Source organism: Chaetodon auriga, chromosome 17, assembly GCF_051107435.1.
Source record: "Chaetodon auriga isolate fChaAug3 chromosome 17, fChaAug3.hap1, whole genome shotgun sequence".
NCBI lineage: Eukaryota > Metazoa > Chordata > Actinopteri > Chaetodontiformes > Chaetodontidae > Chaetodon > Chaetodon auriga.
The window spans coordinates 19,902,720-19,916,399 of record NC_135090.1 but is presented as its reverse complement, the minus strand read 5'-3'; the positions used below and the strand labels follow the sequence as shown (position 1 = coordinate 19,916,399).

The window sequence follows — 13,680 nt, the reverse complement described above, 5'->3', positions numbered from 1 at the left end:
AGTGAAAATCTTCTGTCAGTTGAAACAGACTCTCCGCTAATGAGTCATACTGTTTACATGCTGAACTCCAGTGTGATTTTCTGAGGCGCATTAGTATTCTTTAACATATACAGTTCGTGCCTGAAGGCATCATTCAGATCAGAGCAGCAAAGGAAGTGAAAGAGTTTTACTGCCACCCAAAGGACACACCTGAGCAGCACTGAGGCTGAGCAACCTGAGGGCCTGAACGCAGGACATTTCCATTATCCACTCTGAATCCTAAAGGTCTGTTTTTGACCACAAACCTGAATCCAAAGGACCGTCTTCCTTTTATTTTGACAGATAGAAAATGACACGTATTCACTTATCGACCAGTACGTAAAAATAAAGCTGTCATATCAATAACTTGCCACTCTAGACTAAAAATGAGTGAATGAGTGAGATTAGATGTGATTTGAAAAAGAAATTTGTTAGAATTTAACTGTAATATAGCCTACGAATAAATGTAATTTTAGTTTCTTAAAGCAAGTGGAAATAAATCTGCTTCCGGATTCATGCAGCAGAGGGCGATATATCATGATCAGCCACTCTAAAAATACTGGATCCTACAATTCCCATAATGCACCTCGATAGGGCTCTCACTAGACCCTTTGTGCACGGTGTTTCAAACTGCACTTCCCATGCTTAACACATACTTTAAAAAAAAAACAAAAAAAAACGATAAAAGCTGAAATAACCCCGATGACATCACTGCGACATCGGCAGGATTAATTTCTCCGAGTTGACAAACAAACAGCTCTGACTAAAAAACTCCTCATGAATAATCATCTTCAAAATCCTGTTAGTGCAGGAAAGAACAGGAGAGCTGAGGGCGTGCAGCTTCGTTTATGTCAGATTTATGTTGAGAAAGAGGGAGAGAAAAGCGAGGAGACGGATGAAGCTCTGCGCGTGGCCTCAAAGCGTGATGATGTCTGGGCCCACACGCCATTACCTTTGACAGTAACAGGACCAGCCAGTGGCACGTCTCTGCTGCACCCTCACCACAGTTCAGCACAAACACCGGTCTGACGGAAACATTAGAAGGTATCGCGGCAGATTATCAGAGCCTCTGCAGGTACCACATGAATATGGATCAGCTGAGCCTCGTGATATTTTACGCCATGTGTGCCTTTAATATATATATCAGCGTGTCTGTATCTCCTCCCAAAGAGCTATAAACCATAAAATGTGTCGTTACACTGCTGCTGCACACTGTGCACAGCAGTTGAGCACATGAGCTTACTCCTATATTGTACAATAAATTTTAAAAAATGTAGGAAAAAAACGATTGCTTTTGCATTTCTGCAGACATAAACGGTCATCCATAACTCACCGAAAGCATAACAGCGTTTTAAAATGTGAGATGACTGTAGTGATTTACTGAGACGCTGACAGGTCATTTTAAAGGAAGTCAGTCGGAGTCAGGAGACCTGTATGGCTGTCAACCTCACACACACACACACACACACACACACACACACACACACACACACACACACACACACAGAGTCATGTTTCCATCACTTCAGAGGACATCACATTGATTTCCATTCATTTCCTGGTGTCTTACCCCGACCTTAGCCTAAGCCTAACCTTAACTCAAGTCTTCACCCTAAAACGTCATGATTTACATGATGAGGACTTGTGTTTTGTCCCCATAAGGAAGGCAAGTCCCCACAATGTGAATGTGTAAACAGATTTATGTCCCCACAGCATGAGTAATACACTGCCACACACACACGACTCAAGGTTGGCCATAAACAAGCTGCCCGCTGCTCTGACCCTGACCCCCTTCATTTAATGGGAAGCACACTGTGGGGTCCAGTCCATAACCTCCACTGACAGAGAGCATCACTCCTGCTTCTAAGACGGCTCTCTGTCTTCTTCACCACCTGTTTCCTCACAGTCTGGGCTGTTCCTGCCCCGTGCACGCATGCACACACACACACACACACGGATGGTCCCTGCATAAACATCAGGGAAGCCTGATTGTGCTCACAACAGCAGCAGATTGTTGGGTTTGCTCAGGGCAGCTCCCAGGTGTGACAGCGTGGAGGTATGTGGGCGTGAAGGTTCGTGTCCAGGTGAAAATCACCTTCATAATTCATAAGAGTCGAGCAAAGATTTTAAAGGTGGAAACCGCTCATGGAAGTGAGGCCTTTTGGCTTCAGAAGAGAAGATTTTAGGCTCGGATTTGGACGTTTTTACTATCAGCAGAATTATATCATAAAAAGCATAAAGTTTCGGAGCATTTCTCACATCTGTGACGCAGTTTTCTGATGGAACAGATTAGATGTGTGTTTTTCGAGACACAGTCAAGAAAAGAACTAAGAAAGAAAAGCATCAGAGCAGCGAACTTTCTCCGTGTGCACCTACAGCCACTGCCAGGCTGGAGGTCCAGGATATAGTGCAGAAATCTGACGCTTTGACCTGTGAGAAGGTGGCGCTTGTGTACATTTAACCCTTCCACCACACTTTCCAGTAAGGCAGATTATTGTGATCAATTTAAACGTATCATCGGTGAATCAGACAGCATGCTGCTCTTAAACATAATGGATTTGATAGAAAGTTCCAGAAGAGCTACTAAATGGACCTTGCAGTGTCTCATGACTCTTTGGCAAACCAAAAAAATAATGTTAGAGCAGCAAATACTGATCCAAGGTATTTGTACATGAGTTCTTCTATTTTATGCGACTCTACACTTCAACTCTAACATAACTCGGAGGCAAATATTGTACTTTTTACTCCATTACTTTTGTCTGACAGCTGCTGATTTTATATGTTTTATCTTATTAATGCAGCAGTAACATTAATCCTAAAACATCAGATATGATAGTAAATTGCTGACAGGGAACATTTTACTGCACTATGAGTACTGTTAAATAAGCTTTTGAATGCAGGACTCTTGCTTGCAGTGGAGTAGAAAGTTACACATTTCAGAGTTTTCTTCATCATCAATAAAACAACTCGTTCCTCATGTTGTGACATGTCTAACACTCATCGTGCTTCACTGTAAGCTGGCACCGACGCTTTCATTTCACACTGTCCCGCTTGTGAAACAGGACGGGTCTGGATTCTGCAAAACTGTAGGAAAAAATTAAAACTCCCCAGAAATGTGACGCAGCAACTGTTTCGACAATCTGGCGCAAGAAAAAAAAAAAGCTGAATTTGGCCTTGTTTCTCTTGTGCAAGCTGAAGCAAAACTGCCCTCCGCTGACAGACTTCAAGCAAGCAACTGCAAAACCCAGACATGCAATCAGGAACACGTCCAATTACTGTTTGACTGTGGATGGAGACGGAGATGTTAGTCCAAGATGGATTACAAGCAAGACGAGAGGAAGTGAAGAGCAGCCCTCAGTGTCCTCTACTGCTCTCAGTTTAGCTGCTGCTTCTGCTGTCAGGTCCAATATTTGTTTGATATCTGTGCATGTTTTTCCTCTTGTTTATATTCTGGTCCACAATCTCCTTTAAGTAGTGCTGAGTGACACCACGGGGAGACATCAGACCGGCTTGACTCAGCTCTCATTCACAGGGGCTCCGCTTAATGACCACAGCACACAAACCACCCAGCAGACATGTGTGACGCTGCTCTGTCCAATCAAAGACGTCCCTCCCTGCCCCGCTGAAAGGCCGCCTGACTCAGTCGTGTCTTCCTGTGCGCCTGTTCTCCTGTGTCCTAGTCTAACCTTGGACCGGCGTCTTTGCCTCCTCCACTGCTGGCTTCCCATCAGCTATTCTTAGCTTTACTTGCGCTCCGGCTTCACAGCAGATCCGTCAGTGTTAAATGCCACACTTGGCCGGATTGCGCAAACAAAACGGGCCTGCTGGTATTGGGAGCATCTCTGGAGGAAATGACAGATCATTTTAGATCATAAACAACAGCGTAGCAGTTTTACTCCAAGGATGTCTCATGGGGATACTCCGGCGGTTTTCTCGGATAGAGTATTTGCAGGCCCTCATCTCAGTCCGTCTCTCAGTGGATAGTCTGAATCTCCCCAAAGCGCGGCACTTGAAGTTAGACGGGTGAAATTCCCCCCTTTTCTGTTTACTGCCTGGGGGGTGATGCGGTTGCAGGGGGAGATTAAGTTACACACACTCGCATCCCAGGAGGACACGTCCACCACCGCTGTCCCTGTTGGCTGCAGCTGAACATGATGTTTGCTGCTTTGCTCAAGGGCACCGACGGCGGTTTCTTCATCTCAGTTTGTTTTCTTTTAATTCAGATTCCTACATTATATAAATGTTTATGTGCTCAGAATGTATTTCTTAATGCATTGTTTTTTAAAGTATGACCAAATGCATGCAAACATCCCATAAATATCCTTTCTTATTACAGTATTGGTTTCACATTGGACTAATGAACCAACGTTTCGTCCCGGAGCTCTAGCTGTAGTTTGACATGTGGACCGTGTTACATGCCGTGTTTAACTCTGGACTGATGACAGTGGCCCCCTCAGGCCCCTGTGTGTGTGTGTGTGTGTGTGTGTGTGTGTGTGTGTGTGTGTGTGTAGGGTATGAAGGTATGCGTGACTCTTCCTGACACGGCACCGTCATGCTCATGCATTGCAGGCTGCTATAGTCTGTAGTGCTGCAGCATCACGTTCATACTGTGGGTCGCTGTCTCAGAAACGAAGGTCTAAAAAAGAAAATTAGGGAACACTTTAGTTTAAGTCCCCTTATTTAGCATTTATGAGCAGTATACTACCATTTAATGAATGATTTATAACACTCGAATGTAGTTGTAAGCAGATATAAGGATGTTTTAACTGCTTCTCACCTGTTTGCACAGCAGCCTTCACTTACGGCCAGTTGTTAAATAAACACAAATATGTGCTTATAACTACATTAAAGTCTATTAGAAACCATTTAAATGTAAAATATTATCAAATATTACCACAGATTTTGATTGCTGGGTTGAAATAATTACAGTATTATTAGTGCAGTAGTCAGTGGTTCAGTATCTTCTTAACACTCTTAACACAAACTGCAAACAGAATTTCTTGCTGGATGAAAATATTTCAGTATATCATGACATCTCAACTCTTCTTGCACAGGCATAACCCGTACCTTTATATTTATGTGCTTCAACGAAAAACTTGCAGGAAGTGTTGTCTTTAGCAGGCTGACTTTCAGTGTTGCACCACACTGTTCTGCGCTGACACAGACTGCTGAAGGTTGGCCCTAAACAAAGAGTGCTGCACATACTGTTCACAGCGCTGCAGGACAAACGAATGGTAAACAACGAGCAGACCTTGGGCCGCGTCTACAGTACAAAGAAAGAGAGAAACTTTGACTGAGCCGGTCAAGTACGGCCCGGAGTGGCGTATTAAACCTTGGTTATCGCCCACATCAGTATGACCGTGTCTCGTCCATCGCCTGGAGAGAGGGCACGAGTGCATGGAGCTGCCGGTTGTGTGCCTTCCATCAACAGACTGAAAAAAAACTTTTCTGTGAGACTCAGAGGCGGACAGTATGGAAAATATGACAGGAGGCAAGAAAGTTTAAATTCTGAAGCAGCTATAGAAAACTCATATTGCCACAGATAACGATAGAGCAGCTGGTGGACAAAAGTATGTGGACACCTGAGGTTTGCAGTTGGCCTCAGTTTAGCCTCTGAGCACTGCTGTTTTGTATTTTTCCCCTGCAATATAGTAACACCGACGCTGGCCAATGAGATCGCTTTCTCGATCTTTTTTTGGTTTGTTTACTCAAGGTGTATTTATGGAGCTTTGGTTTGGAAATATGAAAACCATTAATCTTTTAGTGTTTGCAAATGTGTGAGGTGGGTGAGAGAGATTTAATTTTTGCATCTAATCTCTGTGAAGATGTGTGTGGTCTTTCCTGCAAAAAGTGGTATGTAGAATAGGAAACCCCTATGGAAGCATTAAAACACATGTAGTTTTGCAGACTTAATCGAGAAATTTGATGCATGAATCTCAGATTTCACTCTTTTTGTTCTCTAAACTCTTGTCAAAAAACTCAATCAAGCGATCGAACCACCAGCTAACTGCAGGTGTCCCACACGCAGGTCCTCTGCAGAGGCTGGTGTGTCTCCGCTGGATGCTCTGCAGATCCATAAGCTGTGTGGTACAGCTGTGAAATCTGTTGCATTAAACATCTCTCCCATTCCTCTCTCTGTGAAAAATGCCAAAGCCAGCCTGAAGCCTTTGCTCTCCTCTCCCTCCGAAAAGGTGCTGACCGCCAAACGTACGGTGAGCAGAGTGCACAGTATGTAATGAATACCCACAAGCATTAGGATGGTTGATCTTGGAGAACAGAAGAAATGACCTTGAATCGTGGAGCACTGAGGCGCTTCATAATCGTGACCTTTGGCTGCCTATAGCCCACATATGCTCCAGTGCTCTGCAGAGACCGATGAGTGCAGGCAGAAAGATTTCTATAAGGGGCTCGGTGGAACAGCTCTGTTCCTGCATATTGTGGCTTTCACGTCAGAAAATGATCGTCCTGGATGTATGAGCTACCCTTCTGTTAATCTATTAAACGCACGGTGTGATGGTGAAGTGGATGTTTTTGTTGGTTTCTGACGAGCTGCCAGTTTGGAGATGTGAGCCGTTCGCTCAGATTGACTGTACAGGATTTGACATGGTTTTGATGGAATATCAAAGTAGAGTTTTCTTCCGGCTGCACGGAGCTCCTTTGAAACTGGGCCAGTCAGAAAAAATGATTTGCAAACACTCATTTCAAAGGAGGAGAATCTCTTTTCCTGGCCTTGAATAAGTTTCATTGTGACAATAATATTGTTTGAATGCATATTATTATGATGTTAAATTTTCATGTTCCCGTACAGACGGATGCTGCAGTGAATAATGAGACTGCTCTTTGATTGGAGGATCCCTTCTTGCTGCACTGCTGTTGAGCACACAGATACCCTTGAAAACATTGTCATCGGCATGTCTTATTTCTACCTTTAAATGAGTATTTCATCTTGCTGAGTGTCAGATGAGAAGCTTGATACCACTCTTGTTGTCATCCGTTCATTGAAAGCTGGAGCAGTAGGTTAGCTTAGCTTAGCGTAAGCACTGAAAACAGGGGGGACAGCTAGCATGGCAACATCCAAAGGTAATGACATCCACCTAACAACTCTGTCAGAGAGCCTTAGACAGAGCCAGGCTAGCTGTTTCCATCTGTGTCCATTCTTTATGCTAAGCTATTTGCTTTATATTTACCTTTGAGACACAAGAGTGGTATCAATCTTCTTGATTAACTCTCAGCAATTTCCTTCAAAAAAAAGGATTCCGATTTAACTGAATAAATGAACCATCAAAATTTAAGTAACTCAAAAAAACATTTTAAAAATGACATTGAGGGTGGGGTGTGTGCAGCATTGCTAAAATCCTCGCTCCAGCTGTGGTTGAGCAAGACGCTGCTTTTGTTTGGAGGACTCGCTGGCTGACCTCTGACCTCCTTAAAAAGGAGGCCTACCTGAAGGGACACTTTGTTTTCTTTTGATATCACTTTGTAATAAGTCACCTTTTCTTCTTATAAACCCCTAAAGAGTCATTAACTCATGACTTTATTGGTGGTTGATAATTTATTTACTGATACTTCACAGATCAGACGGATCAGATGATTATCCGGTTGTGAAAACTCCTGCTGGATTTCCGCCTCCAGCAGAACACCCTCTTTGGTTTTTCTTTGATTTATCAAGCGGACCCTTTTGATGCACCATTGACCTCTGACCTTCTGGAAAGGTGCTGCAGGGAATCTGGACCGAAATCCATTTATTGACGTTTCCAACCACAGACTTAATGATTCATTGTAAAGCCCCTTTCGGCTTATTAGCCATGTTAGCTGCATGTCTGTATGTACAGTGCGGCAGCTCAGCAACTTCTGGAACAATTGGAATGATATTCAGCGCAGACGTTCGTGGCCCCCAGAGGGTGAATCATCGGTAATCCCTTGACTTTCCTCTCGTGCCACCGCCGACTCAAAGTTTTTACTGATCCTGACAAATCATCTGCTTGATGGATTGACACTAGATTTAGCGCAGACGTTCAAGGCTCCCAGAGGGTGGATCATAATGACTTTGGTGATCCATTGACTTCACCTCCAGGGCCTCCATGAGGTCAACATTTGTTGTTTCCAGTGAAATGTCTTGACAGCTATTGGACGGATTGTCATGGAGTTGAATTTACTTTAACTCGTTCATATGCATACATGTACATACTTTACATAATCATCCACTCCATGTATATCCATTCAAGATTTATTTATGTGTTTGCCCTATTTGTATTGTTTGCAACGTAAAGAAGACAACACGTTATTGATCATTAGTGCTTTATATACATTCAGATATATGTTAACATTTGCTAGTATCCATTACATCTGTGCACACATCTTTTTCTGACATATTTTAACTGTGTTATATATTTCCTCTACCAGCACAGAAATACTGTGTGTATTATCCCGATCTCACTCATGTGCAATTGAAAAGATTCCCTTTGTGAAACTGAGCCATCCTTTCTCAAGGCAGTAATATTTTTACACTCTTGTATATAATGGAGATATATATATATATAGTTGTTTTTATTCTGTATCCTTGTCTTTTTGTTCTTTTTCTGTCTCCCTTTTATTCTTGCTGTCTGCAACAACTTAATATCTTGTCTTATCTTATATATTTTTTTCACATACTGGTGCACATAATAGTCCTGTTAATTCTTTACCTTTATTTATTCAGCTTTGTTGTCCTTGTTCCTTGAATGTGCGCACATAAAGCTGATTCTGAACCCAAAAGTTGTTCTTATTAATGACCTATAAGACATCTCTAAACCATTAATTAAGCCATTTGTTACAGCTCATGAACCCTTTACACACAGAGTCTTATGAGAGGGTTTTACTGTCATTTGAAAAAAATCTCTACTCTCGCGCTCACAGTGCAATCTGCCGCCTCCTGGTCCTCATCTGATCACTGTGCATGTGCCGGGGAACACTGAAGTTGGCTCGGTAATGAGCATCATGAGCTCAGTCCGTGGTGGGAGGGGTCTGCCAAACCTTTCCCTCTAATTGACCAGGGAGCAGAAGCAGCCGGGGATGCGAGCAGCCACAGACGGGCAGAGAGGTACTCAGCAAACCGCATTTTGTTGCTGAATAACGGATTATTTAAAGACATTAGGCGGAATTAGATTTATCAGCGTGTCGCATGGTTGCTGTATGTTTGTGGAGCAGCGGGTTGAAGCCAGAAAAGGCAGAAGATAAAGTGTTACTGAGCAGTGGAAATGGCATTGTATGTTTTCATGGGAGTTGATTTAAGACTCGCTTAGCTGTACTTTAAAATGCTTGCGGTGCACCCAAGAGAGAGATGCGGGCAGATTTTGCTTGTGCAAAGACTTCAGGCGCTGATATGAAGTGGCTTGCAGCCAGCAGGCGTGCAAAAATTAAAGTCGTTTCAGCATCTGACTGTTTTTTCTCTTTTGTGCATGTTTTACTGACAGACACGAGCGCATGGGCTTGACAAAACGGGACCCCCAGCCCGATGTTCCAATGGCTGATCTTGAACTGTTTTACTTTGATCAACCGGATCCGAGAGACGCCTCCCCGGCTTTAAATGAGCCAAGAATCAGCGAGATCAGCTGCAGCGGCGGAAAGTCACTTCACCCCGGCGGAGGAGAGGCTTCAGCACCACGGACAGAGACCCGGAGAGGCGCGTGGTCGGCGAAGGAAACCGAAACATCTTTCACCTGCAGACAGGAGGATGAAGGTGATGATGATGTCCAGCTGATAGAGACAAGTCCACAAACCTGCACACTGAGTCAGAGCTCCTCAAGTGAACTGTACGAGGAGGAGGAAGTGGTGCTGGAGGAGGAGGAGGAGGAGGAGGAGGAGGAGGAGGACATCCCGGAACTTTACTTGCTGTCCGACGATGACCTCTCCTCCGACGGCTCGGGGAAGTCTGTGGATTACGGCTTCATCATCGCCGTGACATGCCTGGTGACCGGCATCTCTCTGGTCGCCATATCCTACACGATCCCCAGGGACGTCCGGGTGGACCCGGACAGCGTGTCCGCCCGGGAGATGGAGCGTCTGGAGCGGGAGAAAGCCAGGGTGGGGGCCCATCTGGACCGGTGTGTCATAGCTGGACTGTGCCTGCTCACCCTGGGGGGCGTGCTGCTCTCCACCCTGCTCATGATCTCCATGTGGAAAGGGGAGATGATGAGGAGGAAAGCCTTCGCGTATTCCAAACACGCAGCGAAGTTGTACGGTTCGATCAGTTTGAGAGCAGGCTCCAGCCCGACTCGGGAATCCTGCTCACATTTGTCAGCGGCTGATGAGGATTTAGAAGTGCTCAGCTGAATTTGGGGACAGGACCAGCGGAAAAGACTCAGAAAAGTGCTTAAGAAATCCTACCAGTCCTTTAATCGGGGATGTAGTCGGGCTTTAATGCCTTTTTTTTTTATTTCTAAAAGCTGATGCGACGGTTTTGGTTGATTTAGACCTTTTTAAAGGATAGCTTCGTATTTTTCAAGTCTGTCTTAACACTCACATGCCCTTATGCACCGAACTGTTTGCTGTAATTGCTCCTTCTTTCCATACGGGCCTTAAAGAGATCCAAACCTCTGTTATAATCTAAGTGTTTGAGGATAAAACCCTCAGTCCTCTTGAAAGCACTTTAAAGTTGAGCTGAAGGTGGATGTGCGGGAGTTCAGACCAGACTCAGACCTGATGGAGGTGTGCTGCTTCAGCTGCTGGTGAGACAATGAACTAGAATCCAGGAAGTCCAGACTGATAAACACATCAATACTTCTGAAGGCCTGCACACAGGTGTATAACTCTGAGACAAGGTTTTTGTAGCTCTGCAAAGTTAGCACAGCGGCCACCATTTCATCTTTTCCTCATCGATCGTGAGGAAGCAGCAGAAACACTGTGTCCACAAAGAAATCAAGTAGGAATGTGAGCTTGCACAACCCTGCGTCTCCAGATTGGCCTCACTCAAAGGACGAGGAGGCTGTGTGGGGGCTGAAGTCCGTCTGAGTGCGCCTTCAGTCATTTCAAGTGGGTATAGTTGAAGTTGGAGTCTTTTTAATGCAAACTTACCTCCTTGTGTTATTATCCCTCCACTGCAGCAGTAAGGGCACACCATCTGGGAAAACACACGGAGAGAAATTTGACCTAAATAGACATTTTAAAATATTCCAACTTGATTTGATTAACTCAGACTACGAGAGCCTCATATTAGCTGGAGATAAACTTTAAAATGCATTATTTACGCAAGCTGAGGGCTGTGGATTTATCACTTACACGCTGGAAATGATCTCTTCACAGCCAGCATGGACGAGAGGAACAATCACAGCAGCCAGTAACTCTTTTTTTGTACACATGTTAATGCTGTATTAAGATTTTAACCTCCACATTAAGTTCAGTGTAAACCACACACGATGACGAGCCGTGCAACATGATCAGAAAATGGCTTTTTAAAGGTGAAACATGAGCTGTGTTTACCTGAGATATATATATTTTGTTTACATCTGTGGATGGTGGTTTGCCTTATGACGATCTCTGACCCAGCTTTTTGTTTACCGCTGCATCACTGCTTCTAATGATGCTGCTATTTCGGTGACTTCGTGTTTACATGCCGGTGCAGACTAGTATGTTGAAGACCTGTGTGCATACTGTGGCTGCAGGGGAAATCAAGCCCGGAGCAGGAGCGGTATCACGGTTACTGCCTTCACTTCTCCACCTTGTCGAAAAAAAAGCACTTCGCCGACTTGTGCGTCTAATGAAGCCGAGCAGATCCGGTTTGCAGTAACGTGTTGAACTCCAAAGAAATTCTGCTTAATATAATCGTGACATGCCGAAGTGATGCTTGTGTTCGCTCGGATTTGTCGAAACGCAAATAGTAATACCACAGGAGGCGTAATTAGATTTTGTGGTTGAGCACAGACGACGGGGAAGCTCAGTTTACCCCAAATACACTTGGGGGTTTTCACTGCAGATGTTCAAAAACATACAGAGAGGGAATCAAGAAACCCCCGGGGGGAAGCTCTCCTGGTAATTGCTGTTACTTAATTGCTCGTGGGAGTCCTGTGAAACACTGGGGGTGAAAAAAAAAAACAGAGTATTTTAACAACTGCCTCAATCAATGATGAGCTTCACATGCTTATCAGAAACCTCTCCAGCTGCAACACTGCTGTGATTTGTTGCATTGCATTAAAGGGGACAGAAGTAATGGATGGCCTGCTCTGACAGAAGATGCTGTGAATGAACAATTGTATCTCCTGCTTACGGTGTGCAGAAAGCTGTGCTGCTCGCGGCCTCTGCATGTGGAAGTGCTCACGGCCAGCAGGATCACATTATCCTCCACACGACCTTCGCTCACTCTCACCTCGTTAATGCAATTAAATAGGAGGAATCAGCTGACCTGTTAATGAAATATTAAGTTGATTTGCTAATCGTCCTCTTTTAACATCATGGATTAACGGCTTATACCTCGAGGGTTGTCTGGGGTTTTCCTTCGCTTATGAGGAAGGAAAAGTGCCCCCTCAGATGAGTCATTTTGTCCTGAAGTGCGAATTTTCTCTTCTCCTCAAACCGACTCATCTGCTTCAGTCGGTGATTTCTTACATTTTCCCAGTTTTGCTTTTTTCGGAGGACAGCTGTGAGCTCCTTGCATTAAGCGTGTGGGATTGGAGAGAGTGGTACAGCATAGTAAGAGCAAGAGAGGGAGTTTTTGCACAATTGCAGAAGCATGAAAGTCAGCCATCTAAATCAAAACACAACCTGCAGTGCACTCTGGCCTGCCGAGGCTCCGGTCTGCGGGGAGATCAGTCTCTCCAGCTCTTGTTCAGTACGATATATTCCTCCCAGTTGATGCTAATTAAAATTTTTCAGTCTGCAGAGAAAATGTTACTCAACAACACTTGACATTTACTGTTGCAGTGTTAGCGACATGGAGATTTGACTGTAACCACGCTGGAAATGTCTTCTTTTGACACCACATTGTCAATGTTTATGGATATTAGAGCGAACACAGCGGCCCTGGAAATAAAATCATGACTTTTTAAACAACGTGAAGTCTATTTTTATCCATTAAAGCAACTGGTAAATCAATGTCAACACAAGGTCCATTTAGTGGAAGTATTCCTCTTTCTTTATCCCATTAGCTTTGTGTGGAAAATATCTGAGTGTGGTCGTTTAGGCTAATGTTATTAGCATAATGTCATTTGAACTGTATTGATTTTTGTTATTATTTAATACATTTTCAGTTTACATTATTATTAAACAGCATTTTTAGTCACGTGTGTCGTCACATTTGTCGACCTTGTTACCCTGTTTTCTTTATGGCATGCTAGCAAGCTAACTTAGCTTAGCTTTGTCACTTTAGCATGCGTCAGTTACACCTGGCAGTAAGCCGACGGAAATGTTTATTAGCAGTCACATGCCTGAATTTAGCTTATTAGCCAAGCAATTAGCAACTGATCGGACTGTGTGGGTCCGGATTGATCAGGTTTCGATTAAGAGTTTCTCTGGTAACAGCTGACCTGATTCTGACATCACCTTCACCCAGCTCTCTTCTAAAGTGGGGGAAAATCCAGACCTCTCCCATGTGAAATGAGCACTGTGCGTCCAGCTTTGGCAGATAATAGAGTGTTCATGTTGGGCCCCACTGGGGAGCAAAGCCGAGGTGTGGATGAAAAGGGTTAAAGC

General features: G+C 44.1%; 1 protein-coding gene across 1 annotated transcript; it reads left to right on the top strand.

Moving 5' to 3' along the window:
• Positions 1 to 8,958: 8,958 nt before the first annotated feature.
• Positions 8,959 to 12,071, top strand: LOC143334812 (uncharacterized). The gene is made up of 2 exons (XM_076753727.1): positions 8,959 to 9,097; positions 9,471 to 12,071. The coding sequence occupies exon 2, from the start codon at positions 9,481 to 9,483 to the stop codon at positions 10,327 to 10,329; it is 849 nt and encodes a 282-aa protein (XP_076609842.1). The 5' UTR covers positions 8,959 to 9,097; positions 9,471 to 9,480; the 3' UTR covers positions 10,330 to 12,071.
• Positions 12,072 to 13,680: the final 1,609 nt, after the last annotated feature.